The following is a 22488-nucleotide window of genomic DNA, read 5'->3' as shown; positions in this document are numbered from 1 at the left end:
ACCCCAGGGCTGCGGTGTGCCCAGACCCCGCTCCTCCCTGTAGACAGAGCTGTAAGTGCACACGCACTACCAGGCAAGGGCTCTGGCCTGTTCTGAAAGGCCACCAGGAAAGGAAATGCCCAAGACCTTCCTGACAGCCTTGCTGTACCAAAGATTTCCTTTTATCTATTTTCAATTCCAATTTGATTGGATTCATTTTTACTGAAGCATAAAACCAAACTATTTTAGAATCTAAGCCAGATGTGCTGGTTTTGACAATGTTAGCAAAATAAAGCCTAAGATAAGAAATCAAACTTTTACCTCATATAACATTTTGATTCAGCATTTTTTTTTCCAGTAAAATTCAGTTATATTCTTCAGTTGCCAGGTTTACTTCGCCTATAAATTTGGACCAATCAGCTAGGTACATAGTAACAAAAATATTTGTACCAGTAAATGTAATTTTCTCTTTTTCCAGAGAAAAACAAAGAAAATTCATATTCAAAGCTATGTAACATGTTCCAAAGTAAAAGAGTATAAAAAATGATTAAAATGTTAAAAGTTGCCACTTTCCCATGGGCCCAAAGTCACAAGTGCTGCTTCACGGTCCTCGGCCACCAGGCTCCCCACTCACATCAGCACCAAGCAGCTCTCTCTGTCCTGCCGAACTGCACCCCTCCCTGGACTTGTGGGGACGACCTTGTCTTGCTCTGCCATTTTCCATTCTTCACTTCTAACAAGTTCAGATGATGGGTAAACACCTACCTAGGAGTCTCATATTTCCAGTTCAATTAGCTCAAGCTGAGGTTCTGTTCTCCAAATACACAAATTAAAAAGCATGCAAAGGGGCCTTCTGACATCAAGGGCAGAGAGAACCTTAAGAAACAAACCCTCCACTTGACTGATGGTGCAGGTGAACTAGAAATGTTGGTGTAGGGTAAAATTACAAAACCTGAAGCATTCTTAGTATTTTTAAAACTTACAGAGCAAACCAAAGTCCACAGGCAGAACTGCCTCATTAATGAAACGAAGGACACAGAGACCACATTAAGGGTCCAAGGCCTTCTAGATGTAAGAATGCTGTCAACAGAAAAGACCACACCTCTCATCTTAAAAGGAATAAGAGACAGTTTATTCTGGAGCATTTTGAGTGACCATTGTCTGGGAACACAGATTTATGTTACCCCAAATTCCATGTTTTAACATGGAAGCAGTTTTACAGGGTTTTTATAGTTTTACAGAACAAAGAAAGTCATAAATCAAGGCAAGCTTAAAATGCAGTGGTGGGTACACCAGAGAGGTGGGTACATCAAGATGACGGAAGCTTTTCTACAGGCCTAAAGTATTACCTGATGACACTCTCAGCATTTGGATTGGTGGAAGCTGGTGTTCTGTTAACAGCTTCTAAGAGGTTTTGATTTATTATCATGAGGTGTTAGTTCAGATACAGTACAGAGGTGGGCAAGGAATGGCTGCTCCAGAAGGCTAACACTAGCCCAAGATAAAGTAATTAATTAGCCTCTGGATCTACAAAAATTCCAGTCTCTTTACACTACTGAAATTCCAATTGGTCCACAAGTGTGCAGACACACGAACTCCTTGTGGGAGTTTTTTGTTTACAGACAGATAGTTTCTTCTCAGGAATTTTCATTCACAATGTCCACTGCTGGCCAAAGGAGGTGGTTCAGCTCAGTACCCAGTTGGATGGATATGACCTAAAAGCTCCAACTAGAACTAATATATCATAAAGTCTGTCTGAAAACACATAACATCACATCTGAAGGCCACGGCCTAGGCTTTCAGAAAGTCAGACCTGGACTGCAGCCAAAGCTGCCTTTATCAAATCACACACACAAATGTATTTCTGGAGAAAAGGCAACATGCTGTGTTTATAGCAAGCGCACTACCCACCACCCTGTGAACGGGAACTAACATTCAGATGCTGGAGTCCCTTCACTCTCTTCTACTGTGTAAGAGCACGATGCAAAGGTCCAGTGCACCAGCTCCAACCCACATCTGCATGAATTCCATGCCACGAGAAACTCAAGGCTTTACCTGAAATCTGGCCCAGTTATCGCTTCTAAGGCAGAACACATTTTGGGAAAATGTTGCTCTCTATTGCAACAGACATAGAAGCCCAGATAAAAGAAACACCAGTTAGGCACAAAGAAGAGCTTAATTTCCCAAACTTAGTGGGGTGTGAATAAGCCCCTTAATTAAAGTCTTTGTGTCCTTGGGGTCATCCCTGGGCCCATAATCTAGCGCAGCACCCCGTCTTTAGCGCGTTTTCTGGCTAACTGACCATCAAAGCGTTTGGGAGTGCCTTCTCTTGCCCGTTGCCAAACACTTTTCACAGTTTCCTTTTGCCCCCATCGTTTTGGAGCTGTATTACAGCCTAGAGTTGGCAGGAGCTTTCCACACACTCACTCCTTCCTTTAATTTCATGAAGCATCGGAAGTAGAAGCTTTCGATGATAACTGAGCAGACCCTTCATCTGAGAGCACCGGGGTGTGTGTGTGTGTGTGTGTGTGTGTGTGTGTGTGTGTGTGTGTGACCAAGCATGAGGCCCTCCTCACACTCTTGCCACTGGCTAGAGCCAGGTTACTCCTAAACACTTTATTTGACATGCTCTGAAATGTCAGCTGCTCATTTCATTGCACTCTTCCTTTTCTTCATACTGTCAATACACACTTTAGGATTCAAACTCACAAGTGACTGTAACTGGGTACTTATTATCCAAGTGTAAAAAAAGAATATCATCAAACAACGAAATGACCGGGCAGAGAACGTTGGTAAAGTAGTGTGCTGTTGCTAACAACAGAAATTATCCTCATTAGCTTTCACCACACATATCCTCAAATTCAGGTATGAAATGGAAAATGTATTAACTGTAGATACCAACTGAATATGTCTTACGTCTGTTCAAAATGACTGATTATGTAATATGGATAAAAGAAAAAATACGTTACTAGTCTAACAGCTTCATTGTTGGTGCCTATCCAAACCTACACACTTCTCAGAGGGTAAGTAAACAAACAAACAGATAAATAAATCCTACTCAATTACACCCTCCACGCATGTATGCAGAATTTCATTCTTATGGGGCCATTGTTCTCAGGTTTTAGCACAAGCCGATTTTTGAGGACATGACAGAATCCTACAAGGGGAAAGAGGTCCACCACAGGTAACCATTAATTTGTAAAGAAAAGGCTTTAGCGCTCTAAGGAGCCAAAGCATCCCAACCAAGATATGAATACAAAAACACTTTTTTTCCCCTGATCTCGGTGCACTCGGGAGAAAAGGCCTCTGCAAAGACCATTTAATTTGTAAAGGGAGACTGAATAATTTCCGACTGGTAATATAAAACACCCATTTTCTCCCAGATGTATACAATTCTTCACCTTGCATTTGAAGTGAATATTTATGGTACCTAAAGTCTATAAAGAGAGGGGACCTAATCCTTTGAATTTAATGGCCATCTTTCATCCCTTTCTGAAGATCAAAAGAAAGAAAAACCCCTTACACAACTTTACAGTGCTAATCCCAACACACCTGCAGACACCATTAACTCTTACAGGGAAGCAGTGGGACTAGAGAGAATTGGAACTTACCAACTCATTGCTTGGATCAAGACTAGGCACCGTGTGCTCTACTGCAAATGAGGCCAGGGACCTGGGACCTTACTCTTACAAGAAATCAGCAAAACCCAGATAAGAAATGTCCTCAACAGAGAACCATCTTTTGTCAGGCATGGTAGTTCACATCTGTCTTCACTCAGGAAGCAAAAGACTGCCAGGTTGAGACCAGTCTGGACTCCTCAGTGGACAATGTCAGAAGGATATAGACCCCTTTCATTCACTAAAATCTTCTAATGAAATATTTCAAATTCTAACACCAAATCCAGTCTTTGCTTCCATGGCTGTCACTTCCTAAGAGTTAACTTGCCGGGCGGTGGTGGCGCACGCCTTTAATCCCAGCACTCGGGAGGCAGAGCCAGGTGGATCTCTGTGAGTTCGAGGCCAGCCTGGGCTACCAAGTGAGTTCCAGGAAAAGGCGCAAAGCTACACAGAGAAACCCTGTCTCGAAAAACCAAAAAAGAGTTAACTTAATGAGCAGAGAGGGAAAGGTGCTGTATCCTTTCTGCTCAGCCCCTCCCTCCCCCCTCCACACCCCCCCATGAGAGTGAGATGTCTCAGAGCGTGGACCTGCCCAAGCCCTTTGCGCAATGTAAGTTACAGATGGGAAGAAGAGCAGCACTAGGAGATTAGGAACCTTGCCCAAGGCAAGCAATACCAGAGGCTGGAGTGCAAGCCAAAGGTGAAGAAGGGCCAGCGGCAGATGAGGCTGCAGCATGATGCTCGTAAGCTGCTGCTCAAGCTGCCCACCACCTCAGGTCTGCAAACTTCCTCTGCTTTACAATAAGTAAATACATACAGTTTAAAGAGGGAACAGAGCAGAATGACAGTGTGTCACCTCTAACCTTAGCACATACACAGTACACTCTGTAATGCTATTAATACAACAGAACACCAGCAGCATTACAACCCACAGCACTCATTTGGGGAAATAAAATTACATTTTAAAAAAAATACTGATTTTTAAAACTTGTAAATGAGTGTTTTACCTGCATATATGTAGGGACACAACATTCATGTCTTAGAGGTCAGAAGAGTTACATAGAGTTCTGAGCCACCTTTGTGGATGCTGAGAAACGAACCCAGGTCCTCTAGAAGAGCAGCAAGTACTCTTAACCACTGAGCTATGTCTCCTGCCCCAGAACTGCATTTTTTCTTTTTTCTTTTTCTTTTTTTTTTTTTTTTTTTGGGGGGGGCGGTTCAAGACAGGGTTTCCCTGTGTAGTTTTGGTACCTGTCCTGGATCTTGCTCTGTAGACCAGGCTGGCCTCGAACTCACAGAGATTCACCTGGCTCTACCTCCCAAGTCCTAGGATTAAAGGCGTTCACCGCCACCGCCGCCTTGCTCAGTCTAGATTCTTAAATCAAGGCTTGAATGATTTGAGCTGATAAATAAGCACACACTAACCCCATGTAAAGTTTGGGCAGGTGTAAAGGAGCAGGTGCAGCAGAGCCTGCAGCAGAGGCCACTTCTGATGCAACTGCAGACCTCCTCAGAACAGGAGCCGACCTAGCAGACGGCCCTGCCTGTCCCACAGTGGACCCAGGAGAAGTGAGTCCTGCGGCAGGTGAGCCGCACATTCCAGACTGGAATCCAGGTCCTAAATCCTAGCAGGAAGCCTTCTCATCCAGGGCTGCTTCCTGGTGGCAGACCTAAAATTTCTAAGGTCACTCTGAGAAGCAATTTGCCCATCTCTGATACCCACACTCATTTCTGCATCTTCCTTTCCTAATAAAACTGGTGTAGACAGGACACACACTTCTTATTTTACAACAAAGAAACAAAATCCTCTGAATTCAACAGCACCATTCATTGTAGTCCCAGCTACTTGGGAAACTGAGGCTGAAGGAGTCTGAGTTTAAGCCTAGCCTGGGCTACCACAGTGAAGACCTACCTAAAAGTAAATAGGTTAAAAGCCTCTAACTCCAATTTTGTTCATAGTCACATGTTTAAAGATATTTTTGTCACGTTCCTTCCATTATGTTCACATATCAGTTTGTCAAATAATTCCTTCAGTACTTTATATTAGAGTTGTTTATTTATTATTGTAAATGGGCTTCTATAAACATGTATCACTTGTTCTTTCTTTAGTTTCCCAAAAGTTGTAGCATACAAAAGAAAAAACTAAACCACTGCCCTCAAATTCACAAAATATACATTTCTAATTTTTAAACAAAGCAGATTATGAATTAATACAATAAAATCAGAGTAAATGGAGTTACAAAGGCATACACACACACACACACACACACACACACACACACACACATACATATATATACACATTTCTAAAGGTAGAGGTGGGAGGATCAGGAGTTTTAAGGCCAGCCTCAGCTACTAGGAAGTCTGAGGCCAGCCTGGGGTACACAAGACCCTGTCTCAATGTCCTACAAAAAATGTGAAAATCGATCTTTAACAACCTTTACCAGATAAGCTACTAGCTTCTGGGCAGTGGGATTACAAAGCAATTCCTTCATTTCAAACCGAGCAAAGAGGAAGTGAAAGGGAGAAGAGCTGGACAGTGGAACACCTTCCCTTTGCTGGGGATGGGGACAGTGGAACACCTTCCCTTTGCTGGGGATGGGGACAGTGGAACACCTTCCCTTTGCTGGGGATGGGGACAGTGGAACACCTTCCCTTTGCTGGGGATGGGGACAGTGGAATACCTTCCCTTTGCTGGGGATGGGGACAGTGAAATACCTTCCCTTTGCTGGGGATGGGGACAGTGGAATACCTTCCCTTTGCTGGGGATGGGGACAGTGGAATACCTTCCCTTTGCTGGGGGGAAATGGCAGAAGCTACATCAGAAAGAAGGAAAGTGGTCCAAATATCTTGCTCTCAACAAATCCCATGGATGAGGAATTGGTCTGTTGGCAAAGTGCTCTGACAAAGAGATGCTACGGTTCGCTCCAGCTCCAGTGTGAACACCAGGGAACCTGCACACAAGCTGCCACCTGGATGCATACTACAGTCAAAACTGCTACAGAACTCCCAGCATCCAAGAGGGCAGCAGCTCAGCATTTGGCCCTCCTTGGCTATAGCATAACCACTATTTCATAATCACTCTGAATCTTACACTGACTACATATTACACCTTCGGGAAATCTGAAAGTCACAGATTAAATATGAAACTTTGAAAAATAAGGTCTCAGCTCAAAGTCTACTTTAACGATGGATAAATTGATTTTTAATGCTGAGAAAAGGGACTTTTAATGTTCTGAGATGGACTTGGCTGATTAAAGAGATCACGATACTAACTCTATTATATATGTATATATTATTATATATGTAAGATTATTAAAATACTTCTCAAGAAAGAAGCTGAATATTGCAGGCCTTCAGCAATGAACCAGGAGCCTCTAACAAGCTGTGTGATGCTGCGGCTCTGTGCCCTCCATCCTGGTATGAGTCAGGTCTTTATTCTACTTCTTACCTACTTTCACTATAATCATCTTTCCTTTTGGACCTCTCCAATTTGACTGAAGGACCTTTCAAAGTTATTTTGCCTTTTAAATATACAAATGGAAGGATGATCATAAGATACTGTTCCCTCAATCTCTTCATGAATTTCAAAAGGCATGTACAATAAAATATGGGAAATTTGGGAACTTAATTAGTACAATTTAATAAAAATCACAGTAATAACTGCAAAACGGTAAGCACAAATAACCTAGGAAGCACTCTGTGAGAAAGCTGAAACCCAGTCTTCGTTACTGTGGTCAGAGTAAGCGGCGACTGTCTGGGAGACTGGAATGTGTTGCTAATGGGAACATGGGGACTCCTTTCTGATCTCAGAGTGGGCAACACTTCCCAACAAAGAAAGTCAGATCCCAAAAGAAAAATGAATAACTGACTATATGATGTTTAAAAGCTGACATAAATGAGAAACTTTGCTGACATAAATGAGAAACTTTGCTCACATTTGTTCATACAAGGTCCAAGTCAAAAGTTAGTGAGATGCCATTTCCCATCTATGAGACTAGACACAACAGAAAAAAAACCAACCAACCAATCACAGGACCTACAGTTTCGTATAAACAAGGTCTTCTCGTCTACTGCACCTACAATGTGAGAATCAAAGGTCTAAGAGATGGGTATCTAGCCATACTTAGTGCAATAACAACATACCCTTTGTCCCAATAACTCCATACTTCTAGAAATTGTTCCCAAAACCCACAGACAAAGCATCAGAAAGGATGAGCATAAGGCTACAGTGCAGTACTGACTGGAAACAAGCCAATGTTCAACAACAGAGAACTGGTCCAACTCTGGACCACGTAAAGGAGCAGTTCACCTGAGCCAAAGAACAAGACCCCACAGGTTGCCTCTGCGTAGGCTGCTGGGACGAGAAGTCAGTTATGGAACAGTACACACAGCATTGCCCGCTCAGTTGAGAAGGCAGAGGTGTATACACATACATGTGCACTTATGTCTGAAAGCAAACCACACAAGGATAAAGGAAAATAAGAAGGCTGAGGTCAGTGGAGCACACATGTAATTAATTCCAGCATCTGGGAGGCGAAGGCAGAGGAATCATGGGTTCAAGGCCAGTCAGTCATGGCTATGTAGAAACACTCTGATTCAAAAGACAGAACAAAAGCCTACCAAAAAGCAATAACAAAAAACACAGGCTTGGAAGGCGGGAAAGGAATCAAAGATGGGGAAAAAAGCTGAAGATGATTATCTAAACATACTTAGTAGGTTACATTCTAAGAATAAAAAGAAGTGACTAGTTTTTAATTATTTTCAGCAGTCATACAGTTAATAATACTAGAACTTTCATTTTGAAACTATAATGACATAAATAGCCAGATGAGTGTAAGCAAACAACGATGAATATGTGTTAAGAACCCAGAGTTTCAGTGTAAACTAGGAGAACTGTAAAGTCAAGTATATTCATAAATATCCTCAAGTTCTGAATGTCAACTGAAAATATCCATGCTGGGGTGAGGATGTAGCTCAGTGGTAGAGTTCTTGCCTAACAAGCCGGAAGCCCTAGTGAACCAGAACTAAAAGGCAAACAAAAGTGTTCTATTTGAAAAACAAAACTAAAACGAACGAGTATTTTCTGCATCTCCATAATCTCCGTACACCAAAAGCCTAGGAACAGAGCTGCACTCAGAAGCAGAGGACAACCACAGCGTGCACATGGTGATCTGAACTTGATCTCTCACTAAAAGGAGCCGGGGACCCTTGGGCGCATAGCTGACTCCAGTTCCAGATGGAGCTGCTATGAAAAGGGGTCTGGAAGCATCCTATTCCCGTCCCCGTCACAAAAGCCTGCTACATGTGACCATCCCCCTCCATTTATAGACTTCCCTTTCTGTTTCCCATACAGTGTGGCCCTTACATGGATGAGGGAGACAGAAAAACCTATCTGGATTCAGCAGAGAGGGACTCACTCAGGGTCTCAGATGAGGGACAGAATGCAAGATGGCACTCGGGACGAAACAGAACCCTGCAAGAGCAGCTGGTGCTGAGTAGTGCAAACTCCCCAGGGAGAAGAGGGTGTTGACGAAGAGTTTGTATAGAAGGTATTGATCTCAAGTAAGGCAAGGATAAGGAGGCCAGGTCCCCTCAGTCTCCTACTGTTTGCATCCTTCAAAGCTAAGCTCAGCTTGACAAAAATTTGATTCAAAGTTTAATTCCTCTCACTGGATTTTCACACAAGCAATACAGACATGGAACACAGCAGATGAATGCAGTAGTTGTGTTACACAATCCAGCAATATGTGACTATGATGGGAAAACTCCCAAAACTGTTCTATGTCAAGGCCACGCTGAGCTGACCATGATGGCACAGGCTTGTCTGTGATCCCAGTTCTCAGGAGGCTGAGAAGAAGGGTCACAAGCTCAAGGACAGCCTGGTCTACAAAACAAGATTGTGTCTCAAAACCAAAACAAGACAGGAAATGAGACCCACTGAGAGGAAGTACAAACACACCTAAGGCTACTGCCCTGTCCTGTGTGTGCTGCTTGTTTCTTCTGACACCATTTGTGTGTGCCTTAGGCTTTGAGACCTAGCTAAAAAGTTCATATTTTATCACTTCATTTAAAAAGTTTTGAATTTATCTTTGTCAAGTGTTAAAAACATAACATTACAAATATCTATCAACTAATTGAATTACTTTCTCATTTACATACTTTTATGCATTGCATAGGTAATTTGATACACCATTATTTACATGAGTAAATAATATTTAAAAATTTCAGAAGAGGTCTGAGGACAAGCATGCAGAGACCAGGGTTCAATCTCAAGCACCTCATAAACTAGGTATGGTGACACATGCCTGTAATCCTGGTGCTCACTCGGAAGGTAGCAGCAGCAGGATCTGGAGTTTGGGCAGTGAAAGGGCTCAGTGGGTAACCATGCTTATCACCAAGCCTGAGTTTCATCCCCAAGGACCCACACAGGGGAAAGAGAACTGATTTCTACAACAGACATTGGGTATGTGTGCCCCAGACCTCCCACAAGAATAAGTAAAGAAAAAAATATAGTAGAAGGATCAATAATTTAAGATCTTTAGCCCAAGCAACAAGTTTAAGGCCAACCTATGCTATGAGACCTGTCTCAAAAATCAAAACCAAGCAACATTAAACAAAACAAAAATAAAAACCAAACTTTTTCAGCAGATATAAACCTAAAAGCAAATAGTTTTTAAATTTGACTTCCAAATTATAAGTTTAGCTTGGTGGTGGAGTGCTATCTACCCATAAAGAAGAATGGAACTGATCATTCACCAGATAATGGATTGAACCTCATTTTAAGTGAAACAAGCAAGACTCAGTAAGATAAATGCTGCATGGTTTCTCATCCACAGAATCTAGCTTTTAAAGAAGATCAAAGTACTTTGTATATTGGGCTTGTACAAAGATGTGACAAGGATGCATAATCTATTGTATAAATAAACAATTTTAAAAGTTTAAATTTGTTTGGTCAATGTTAACTTTCCACTGAACAAAGCAAAGCAAGTTTTATAGAGCACTTGCTTAGTATGTGACAGTCTGTAGGTTTGACCCCAGTGGTGCATGTATTCACATACATAGAATTATTAACTCTTATAGATTTTATATACACAGCTATACATACAGCACATAAGCAATACACAGTATATAATGTCTGGCTAGTAACTGGGAAGACTAGAAGGTATTCTTTTTTTTTTCTTTTTCTTTCTTTTTTTTTTTTTTTTTTTTTTTTGGTTTTTCGAGACAGGGTTTCTCTGTGTAGCTTTGCGCCTTTCCTGGAACTCACTTGGTAGTCCAGGCTGGCCTTGAACTCACAGAGATCCGCCTGGCTCTGCCTCCCGAGTGCTGGGATTAAAGGCGTGTGCCACCACCGCCCGGCCTAGAAGGTATTCTTGATGCAGAGTCAGTCCTGGGTAGATCTGGGCAGGACCAATTCCTTTTCTCAAGCTGGGGTATGCTAATTCTCTTCTTTGTCTGAGGATAGTTAAGAAAATCCATCAGCCCATGGATGCACTTCCTCATTTAGGATCAAGGTATGAACACTGGGGAATTTGAGACCAGTTCTCCCTTCATAAGTACAGCCACTGAAGCAGTTTCCTCCTGAGAGCCTGGGACCTGATGAAGGGAGGCTTTACCATCCCCAGGAAGAGCATTTCCGACAAAGGCCTGAGAGGAACCTCTTATTAACAGAAAAGAGCTATGTGCTATGTATCTCTGTATCATACACAGGAGCTGGCCTAAGCAGAGGGTAAAGAAACAGTTTTGAATTTTGGAAAAAAGAGAATGTCTAAAAAAGTCTTTAGGAGATATAGTAATAGTCATAATAATCACAACAATAACACAAAGCTTGCCACACTGTGTTACAACTGTATTAGAGCACTGAACTAAGCCAATCAGTGTGGGATTTGTGATTTATACGATTTTCAGAACAAGAACACATAGAAAGAAAGTTAAGTAAGTGTCCATGAGTGGGGAGCCCTTTACTTTCTGCACAGAGGTGAGGCGGGAACAAGGAACGCTCATTCACAAGTAAGGCAGGCTGAGTGAGTCCTGAGTGAGTCCGGCAGCCCTCCCAGTCTGTCATCACTTCAAAACAAATGGACGGTGCAGGACTGGGAACCTCACCTGCAAGCCGCAGACAACTGCAGAAGAGGTCCCTTTGTCGTAAGGTCCCAAGCTTTTAAACTTTTTACCAAAGCCAATGCCTTAACAGACTAGTCTTTGCTGATGGTACTGAGTGTGGGTATGCTCTCTAGAACCCCTATATTATACTCTAGGATGCTCTGTATAAACCAAACCACAAACTGAACACTTTTACTTCAACAAGCTAGTCAACAGGTACTTTCCCACTGAATTTCCAAGCTCATATTACACTAAGACAGAGTGACAAGGGAAACAATTTCACCCATATATTTCAGCATCTGAGATCTTTCACAGGTGTCCTGAAAAGGGAATAAGGTCATGACCTCAGGTCAAGCCAATGACCACTAGGTGTTACTGTAACAGAAGGCACCTAATAACTAGGGTGAGTACATATGGTGTTGGGCTACATGTGGGCATGACAAGGTCATTTTTCATTTCCTGAAATCAATTCTGAACAGCATGAATAACTCAAGACTGTCAAAACTAAAGCTCTGAAACCTGTCTGTTCATCAAGGATCTTGTCTCAAGCTAAACTGAACTTTCTGCAGAATTGTAAAAAAAAAAAAAAAAAAAAAAATCAAAACTGAACTAGGTTAACAAGCTAAGGAGGAAAAACCACATGCTGGAGTCAATGAGGCAGTCACAAAGCCCACCACATTCGACAAGAAATTATTTTTGCCACTGATTTGCCCAGCAACCACATTACTGTTCTAAACACAAATATGTTGAGAATTTTCCTTGCCCAGAAGTGGTTTTTTAAAAGGCTAAGTGCATCTTAACATACATAATTTAGTTTGCAACAAAACCACAGAAATGAAGGGAAAGCTGAAAAAAATGAAAACATATATTTGCTATAATGATCTGATCAAATGCCACTAAAAAACTCTGTGCTGAACTTTTGAAACCCTTAAAATGCTCTGTAGTCTGCTAACAAGTAAAGGCTCTTTTTTTTTTCCTTTTCACTCAACTTGACCCCATTCTATCATCAACTTGACGATCGACATCACGTTATGGTGAAAATGAGAACTCTGTATGATTAGCAACCATGGTTTTTCCCTCTGGCTGCGGAGCTGCTACTACATGATCATTTGGTTACGGTCTATCATCATCACCTTCCTCAGGATCGATGTGATGATCAGCCAAACGAATTTCCAGATTTCTTTCTCTCACAATGGGCAGGGCCAACTTTCATAGAAGATTAAGCTCTACTCTACTTACCTTCCCAGCAAAGCAGCACAAAGGGAGCTTGGTAGTACACATTAAGAGACAGAAAGAGATAAGGCCCAACTGATATGAGCAAGAAACTCTACTAAACTGACTAAGCCAAATTATAACTGCAAAGCCGCTAGGGATCTTTAATTATTAACAAGTAAACCATATGCTGGAGTAACAGAAGACAGCTCAATAATCAAAACTGGCATCAAACAGTAGTTCTTACTCTGGCTGCACCCGCCCTCCTCTGAAGAGCTTTTCCTAACATACACATTTTTCCTAACACATATACACACACTTATATAGGTGTGTGTATGCACATATATATGTATGTATATGCAAAATAACAGTAAGCTTGAAGAAAAGACATAGATAAAAGCATTCCAACAACTAAATCCCTGTGCTTACAGACTGACTCTGGAGTCTGGAAAACAGCTCTTGTTCCTTAGTTATGGTGTATGTGCATACATATCACAGAGAGAACAAATCCTGGCTTTCTGCTGACTTATTTGGACAAGCCATTTATTTAGACCTTGATTTTTCTGACCATAAAAAAATAATCATATTTGTCATTAGATAATCAAAACAGACTAAGAAATCCCTATGAAAAACAAAGAACCATTATTTATAATGACACTAACTGTCCTTGGCTTGGTGGCTCTTACAAAAAGCATCCTAAGAAAAAGCACTCAGGAACTAGGCACATGCCCCAGAATCCAGGGAGCTGGATGTGGCCACTGATGGTGACAGTAAACAAAAGTAATTTCCCTACTCTTTGCAAGAAAAGCAGTTAGACATATTAGAAAATACTGATCCAGGCTACCCATGTATAGAAGTTCTATCAAAGCTTTTCAAAGTCATAAAAGTTTAAACTTTGGCATTTGAGAGCCAAACGTAGATTCAAAAAGAGAATTAAATCTGAGCCTTAAATACTCATATGAAAACAACAAAGTAAGCTAGGTGTGGTCGCTCCTACCAATCACCTCTGCACTCAGGAGGCAAAGGAGAGAGGGCTGAAAATGTAAGGCAAGCTTAGGCTAAGCAAGCAGATCCTGCATCAAAAAGCCAAGGGCTGGGGGTGTAGCTCAGTGCAGAGACTTTGCTTAAACAGCCCAAGGTCCTGGGTGTATTCTCTAGCACTGAAAAGAAGGAAATAGTAACAATTTACCCTAATCAAAGGCACATGAAGACTTACAAGTAATTAAGAAAGCTATAATTGCTGGGTGGGTGTGGTGGCATACACTTTTTATCCTAGATTCAATAGGAGGGAGAAGCAGATCAATCTCTGAGTTCAAGCCAGACAGGGCTACATAGTGAGTTCAGAGTTACACAGTGAGACTGTCTCAAAAAATGAAAGAGGGGCGGTTAGAACTTATGGATGCACCTTGTAATTTAAAAACAATTTTGGGCCAAAACAGCAGATTATCTGCTATCAGGGAAGTTAGATGCTAATAAGTTCTCTATTGCTTGAACTTTAATATTCACAGGATTCAAATTACCTAAGTTTAGAATACAACAATGTAATGTTAAGATCAACACCTACTGGCTTGTCTGTCACACACGGCTCTCAGTGGTATGGACTAGGAAATCTCCAGCACCACACTGGCCACTGCTGCTCTTATCTTCTAGTGGAGCCTTCCATCAGTCTTCTCAGTCACACGGAGCACTCATCACTGCTGTACAGCACACTGCAAAGCCTCCCCACCGTTTCTTCACCACTCTCCATGCTCCTGACCCACCCTCACTGCTGACACACTAACCCCACTGAAGTGCGGACGTCCATCACTCACCTGCTTCCAAAGAATCAGTAGCTTCAACACTTTCCCTCTAGCTAGCTGAAGCCCCTTGCCAGCATGTAGAACTCCTTCCCCAGCTTATAGTCAAACAAATGGCACTCTACGACACACACACATCCCACAGCACCCACCTTTAGACCCTGGCTCCACCTATTGTTTCCAATCCCTATCACTTCCCACAAGCTCACTAATGTTTTGATCTTGGAGTAGATTTTTAGAATGGTAAGCTGCTGACCATGGACAATGAACTCTGGAGGCAACTGGTAGAGAAGCCTGGGTTTGAACACAAGTAAGCAGGCCCAACTCCTACAACTTGCCTCCCCTTAATTCCTTCACTTGTAAAGCCCAGATGTTACACTGGAGGGACAGCATGATCCAGTCCCAGCACTGGACTCTATTATGTAAGCATAACACATCTTTACTGGGTCATTTCCAATGAAAATGCCTAATTTCTTCTACTACTAAACCTCTCAATTTAGCTGAGCAAATAACCCAACATAGCTATATATTTCAGAGCTATTTTCAAAAAATGGCTCAAAATCAAAATGAAAACAAGCCACAATAAAAAAAAAATCTGAGGATTAAGAAAAACAAATATAAGTAAAACCCCAAAATATTTACTCACCAAATCTCACTATAAATAACTGCTAAGTAATACTTTAAAAATGAAAGTTGTGGTGGCAAGTTAGGATGCCAAATGCAGGCATAAAAAACAGCAAGGTAAAGAACAGGAATAAGTGGTAAAAATATTTTCCTTCAATTGTTTCTAGGTCTCTTGTCAAAGAAAATAAACTTAGATTCAATCTACAAGTCAAGGAAAAGCAAAAGCTTCAGACCTCCTAGGACAAGGACAAGCCAGCACATGAGGGCACATGTAGCGTTGAGTTGGCCTAGATGAAAGCCAGAGACCGGCCTGGGCTTTGGGCAGCCGATCCCGCCTTTCGGCTTGACTAACGAGTGACGTTTTCGCAATAGCTTTCCCGCCTTGTCTCAAAGCTTCAGCCATGCGGCTGAGTACAGACTGCATCTCAGGTCATCCGAGCCTGCGGCCCGGGCTTTCCGGCTCACCAGTGCTGGCAGCACAGGGGTGCTGGGGTTACTACAGCTCAGCTAGTGCAGAAGCAACACTGTGCAGCTCCTAACAGCTCTGAAAAACAACCTCCCGAGGTGCTGAGGAAAAGGGAGGAATATTTTCTAGCAACAACTAACAGTTCATTAGAATAAAGTTCTCTCCCCTTTACTGCCCATACTCTCTAACTCAAAAGCAAAAGAAACAAACAGGACTTTATCAACAACAGGATGTGGCCTTTGATCGCATTTCGCCGACTCTGGCATCTTACCTGCGGATGCTTTGATCACATAGCCCCCCTTCTCCTCACTGGGAGGCACATCGAGCAGCTGCATAATTCTGTCCAGCAGCCCATGGATGATCTCAAACCCAGGGTTCTTGTTGTAATAAACAGCACAGAGATGCCTGTAGTTTTTCGCACCTACATCTAGAAAAGCAAGAAAGGATTGATCATCAGGTCACAGTAACCATTATTTAAGAAACTGGCTTATCCCAACCAAACGTGGACAAAGCTAACAAAAAGAGATAACAGATTATTCAGCATGAAGAGAAGCATTCAGCCTCAGAAATTCACGGTCAGATCAAACTTTTCAGCCACCAAATTCTCAAAGGTGTTTACTTTGGAGGGGAGGAGTGTTGGCCCCAGGTCCAAAGCTTCACTATAGAACCTGCTTGTAAAACGTGCTGTAAACACTCTAGCAAAATGTACCAGTTAATGATTCATATTCTTTATTCATGATACCACCTAAATAATCACACTAAATACCAAAAAGGCTTCTGCAGAAATACTTCCTATATTATTTCCAATAGGGAACTAGAGACATAGACAGGGATGAAGTACAGCAAGTCACTTCTCAGAGTATTTTGGTGGCTGTGGGAAAGCATTCTGTGAAAACTTATCTTAATGGACAAGAGCAAACACTTATAATAATAATACAAACAAAAACATGGAGACAGTGTGCCAGGGGTTGAACTCAGGACCTCTAGATCCTCTATTTTTAAAGGAGGCCAACCAGTTAAAAAGTAGAGCAAACTAAATTATGTTGTTAAAAGAACCCACATAGGTTGGAAAACTATGAAGCAGAGCAAGGCAATGGCTATCAGCAAAGTTAGAGGGAGGCTGCCCCAGAACAGGGAGGTACTGTAACAGATGCATCACACCAAATGCTGAGGCCGCCAGGAGTCCACTTCTTAGCCAGGTTGGAGTTACAGTATTGTCTGTTTTATAACCTTTGAAAAGCTGTGTAAGTTATACATATAAAATTCTATATAAACCTTCACAATTAAAACGTGGAATGAGAGGCTGGACAGATGACTCAGCACTTGTTGCTCTTACGGAGTACCCAGGTTTGGTTCCTAGCACCCACATGATGGCTCACAACCATCCAGAACTCCAGTTCCTGGGAATCGGACCCCCTCTTCTGAACTCCAAGGGCACCAGGCACGTATGTGGTACACAGACAAACATGCAAGCTAAACACTCATACGCATAAAATAAAATCATCTTTTTTTACATGGAAGCAGTGAAACAAAGGAGATGAAGCTACTGTAATATAGCTCAACCCTGAAGACATGATGGCAAGAGAAACAGTCACAGCAGGACAAAATTACATGATCCCCATATGTAAGGTACTGAAGTCTTCTGTGTGCAAGGCAAGGACACTACCACAAGCTCACACCTCACAGTCCCACCACCACAGAAAGAATGAGAAGGTGACCTCCAGGGCTGACGGGAAGGAAAGTGGAGAACTGCCCCTGTTGATCACAGGGCCGCAGCCACGGGCGATGAGGAAGATCCAGTGGTCTTCCACACAAGAGTATGCAGCGCTGCTGCTGTGCTGCGCACTTCAGAGCTCAGGAAGAAGGTAGCTTAGCTGTGTTTTAAATGACCACAACTTCTACAAACGTGGGAAGGCTCAAACTATACAAACATAGCCATAATCAGACAGCGCCACATACTGAGGAAAAAGACTCCAAAGAAACAGATCGACAGGTTATGTCTATTTCAAAATCTTTCCATGATCAATACATTATCTTCTATAAAAATAAGACAAATAAGAATCACAACTTGAGATGAACCCCAATGAAAACTGGATAATGAACCAACGTAGTAGAAACACAGTGAGATACTAACTACCACTGAAAAAACCTCAGCAACTGTCAAGGTCTTCACGCGGCTGGCTAGCTCTCAGAGGCACTGTACCGCATGAAAGCAGCCAGCCACAGAGGCTGGAGGATGCATGATCCACCCGAGCCAAGGTGAGCAAAGCAGACTTGAAGTAACTGAGACTGGACGGCAGCTGCGTGGAGTAAGATGTGGCGAATGTGGCTAACATGGGAAAACATGGGGGGTTTTCAGGGGGATGCTGCTGGGGATTTCACAGTGGTGCTTTAAAAAGTACATAGCACATGAAGGGAGATTTAAAGTCAACAGCATCATTTAGCTTTAAAACTGGCATATAACTTAGGTATATACCACGACCCTTCAACAGATCCTAAAGCCACACAGCTCTTACAAATTCTGAATGCATTTGGCCTCACTGTGCTTTTTAAATTAGGGAAAAAGAAAGAAGATAACATCTGTCTTTGGAAATAAAGTGAAAACAACAAGCTGCTTGCTTCCTGTGCACATGGACTGAACAAAAGCTCTTCCACAGCTTTTCCACAGGTGAGAGCTACTACCAAGGCTGGCACAAACAGCAAGACACTGCGACACTCATAGCACTGGCAATCTCTGGCCAGGTACGAGTGTCGATCAGGCACCCCTCAGTGCCGTTACTTAGCTCAAGACCCTCCTTAGCCAGGATTACTACTGCTGGGGAACAGATGGAAGCCAAACCTCAAGGCAATTAAGTCAAGTTGCCCGAAGTCAAGCTAACTAGCGAGGGCTAATCATTATCAATTCCACAGCTATGAAGTTACAAACGAGGACCTGCTCAGGACTGACTAAAACCCACACCCTCTCCACTACCCTACAGTGTGCCATAAAGGATTTAGAAGGGAAACAGTATAAGGGTAAATGCATGTGTGGCCATATATAGCTGCTTATATATGTATAGTCGAAGATGTGCATTCTTGAAACGTTTTCAGTACAACGAACAGATGTTTTACTTCTCCAAAGTTTTCACGATTCTCAAGAATTTCATTTAAGTCACTGAAATAAATTATTTTTTTTAAAACTGGAATTTGTGTCCATCAACAGTATGTTAATTTATGGAGATTATATTCTGAGTAAATAGACACAGAGAAAGAACTGCTTCTCACCATTTAACACCTCTTGGTGCATACTATGCTTAAGGCACTCTAGCTTTCCTTAGATAGTGGAGGTCAATGCCACTCTGGGGCTCACACAAACTCAACACTTATTTTCTGAATAGACAACTAAAGTTTGGAAAAAGAGGTAAGCACAGGGAAGCAACTACTGCATCAGGCCAGGAGCACAGAGTGAGCCAAATTCCAAGGCAACACAAGGGACAGCTGAGGTGACGTGACTCCATATTGCCACCCCTCACTGTTGTTTCCATCTTCCATGACAAAGAACTCCGCTATCCAAACTCTATAATCAAAGGTGCAAGGAGAAGGATCAATATTAAAGGCAGGCAGGCAGGCAGAAATGCCGGGTAACCCAGCAGCACGCACAAACTGAAGTGAGAAGCCTAATTCTGCTGCAGGAACGTGAACACACACACACACACACACACACACACACACACACACACACACACACATTCTGTCTCTCTCCTCCTGAAGGGAAAAAATTAAATGAAACAGAACTAAATTATCCCTTTCATACTACTGACTTGCTTCTGGGTATTCCTGCCATGTGGTACCCATTTGTTGGTGTCACATGCTTCCACTTTAACACACAGGCATGTATTGAAACGACTTTGTAGTTCCATATTCGCTGTGAGAGCAGGCCGACAGTAAGGCCACCATTCAGAGAGCTTACCAATGCAAACGAAAAGGCGCTTGGTTTGGGGAACCTTTGTCTTGGACTATTTTTTCCTAATCTCCAAATTATTTTAAATGAACATTTCTGATAACAGTCAAATATCTAGACCAAAAACAGAATTTTTTTAAAGCAAATTAAGTGCTTTGAGCGACTGTAGCAAAAAAATAAATAAATAAATAAATAAATAAATACAGTTTAAAGAAAGAGCTGGAGATGTGGCCTAGTTGATAGAGTGCTTGCCAAGACATGGTGGTACATGCCCATCAGGGGCATCAGAAGATCAAGGTCATTCGTGGGTACACAGTGAGTTTGAAGCTATCCTAAGCTGTGTGAGACCTTGTCTCCAAAAAGATAATAATTAAAATCAAAGCTTATTCCATTTAATAAAGGTTTCAAGATGTTTACAACATACATGGAAAAAAAATTAACTTCTAGGTTTAATTTTGCAATAAGCTTACAAAAAGCCACTGACTTTTAGGACTATGTATGAACCTCATTATTTAGGTGTCCCCTCCCTACTCTATCACTGATTGTTTTTCACGTTCCTCAAAGGTCCGACCCTAAAATTCCCATCTCCTTGCCTTCTGCGCAGAGGCCATATTACATCACAGGAAGTACCGACTGCATGCCACAAAGTAAGAACTATTTAGACTTCGTGCCAAAGCTAGGGTTTTGTTGGAAATGCCTCAGTTCTTTATAACTCAGTTAACAGACCTCTTGTGTCATGCCATCAAACAATCTGCTTTTTCAATGGGCCTGCCAAGTATGTCAGCCTAAATTATCCGTGTATTTCACAGACTTCAAAGTACTGCCCGGAGAGAGCGGATCTAAACCACCCAAAGGAGGATGGCTAGATGCAGTTCTGTGAGCTCAAAGGATACAAAACAAATGACTTTTTTTTTTTTTTAAAGAAAAATAAAAGGGAATGGTACATGATGTCCCTAGCATGTGACTTAGACAAATTTTCTAGGCTTTGGCATAGGCTCCCATGTAGTATATACCCTGTCTGCACCAATGGTTAGAGGTGAATTAGTGGTTTCTGGTAGCATATTATCCAGGGCACGGAGTCTTCCTTACTCTCACATGCACCCAGAAGCCTAAGAAAAGATGTCGTTAGAAAGAAAGTGGATGTGGAGAACAAAAAAGCTTCTAGAATAATCTAGGGCTGGATATTGTGCTTGAGCTAGAGATGAACAGTTAGCTAGCCTCGGAAAATGAAGCAGATCACTCATTTCTAAGTCTGGCCTACCACTGATGTTTCAACACCAGCACCTACAGAACTATACCCTCATGCTCCTAAAGAATTTTAGCACAATCTAAATGACCTACAAAAGCCCCAAGAATCCCACAAAAACACAACACCTTGAAAAACCACGGCTGACACAGAAAAACAAGAACCCTGATATACTCCTGATAGGACGATAAATAAATAAAATGAAAACATGGAAACACAAGAGGGGCTAGATGAGGAGACCGGCAGCAGTGAGACAGGGACAAGCAGTGGTGGTATGAAAACACATTGCATGCATGTATGAAAATGGCATAATGGTCTTTAATCGCAGCACTTGGCAGGCAAAGGAAGTCAGATTTGAGGCCAGCCTGGTCTACATAGCAAGTTCCAACTCAGGCAGAGGTACTTGTTTCAAGAAGAAAGGAGGGGGAGGAGAACAAGAAGAAAATGGCATCGTGAAGTCCATTCTATAGGTATAATTAATATACGCAATATAGTAACATATGCAATGTATTAATAATATATGCTGGGTATATTGGTTCACAGCTGTAATCCTACCACTCAGAAAGTGAAAGCAGGTTGTAAGTTTGAAGAAAGTCAGGGTCACACAGCAAGATGTATCTCAAACCAACCAAAACAAAACAAAAAAGAAAAAAATAATCAGTTAAAAATATTTTAGAAAAGAATTTACTAAATTGTCAAATATTTAAATGTGTATACCTAGGGACTAGCAAATTGCATTTCTAAAAACATGTATTTGTACAAGAGAAAATGATACTCATTGTAAGACATACTTTAGGAAGTCTTGTAATCTATACATTCATCCTCATAGTAAGAACATCCTCTGCTTCCATATGGTAGAATATTATGTAAGAATTAAAAATGAAATTGATAGCATGCATGGCTGGACCATGTATGACCACATTTGTGTCTACTATAAAAGCTCTACAGCTACACACAGAAGTGCAAAATATGGCTGCAGGTATGCATGAGGTCTGGCAGTGAATTCTAGGTGTGGAACAAAGGAGAAGTTGAAGAATCTCCCTCCCCTCACCCCCGACTGCAAGACAAGGTTTCTCTCTATATAGCCTTGCTGTCCTGGAACTCGCTCTGTAGACCAGGCTGGCCTTGAACTCACAGAGATCCACCTGCCTCTACCTCCCAAGTGTTGGAATTAAAGATGTGCACCACCACTGCTTGGTGATTTTTTTTTTAATTAAAAAATATTCTTAAATCAATAACACACATTCATGAAATTTTAAGATTATAAATATATGTTCAGCCGGGCGGTGGTGGCACACGCCTTTAATCCCAGCACTCGGGAGGCAGAGCCAGGCGGATCTCTGTGAGTTCGAGGCCAGCCTGGGCTACCAAGTGAGTCCCAGGAAAGGCGCAAAGCTACACAGAGAAACCCTGTCTCGAAAAACCAAAAAAAAAAAAAAAAAATGTTCAATCATAAAAAAAATACCAACAACTTCCCTAAAATGCCTCTATATTGAAGCACC

The 22488-nt window shown here is 41.9% G+C and overlaps 1 protein-coding gene across 1 annotated transcript in view; it reads right to left on the bottom strand.

Annotated features, from left to right (window-relative positions):
• The window catches only part of Farsb (phenylalanyl-tRNA synthetase subunit beta), a 68040-nt gene that overhangs the window by 2103 nt on the left and 43449 nt on the right, over window positions 1-22488 (bottom strand). Inside the window, exon 16 of the mRNA XM_059278188.1 lies at window positions 16072-16227. Within this exon, the coding sequence (XP_059134171.1) occupies window positions 16072-16227 (156 nt within the window). The remainder of the gene's footprint in view (window positions 1-16071; window positions 16228-22488) is intronic.

Source organism: Peromyscus eremicus, chromosome 13, assembly GCF_949786415.1.
Source record: "Peromyscus eremicus chromosome 13, PerEre_H2_v1, whole genome shotgun sequence".
Lineage (NCBI taxonomy): Eukaryota > Metazoa > Chordata > Mammalia > Rodentia > Cricetidae > Peromyscus > Peromyscus eremicus.
Note: the sequence above shows the minus strand (reverse complement) of the source record. Positions and strands in the feature narration are given on the sequence as shown.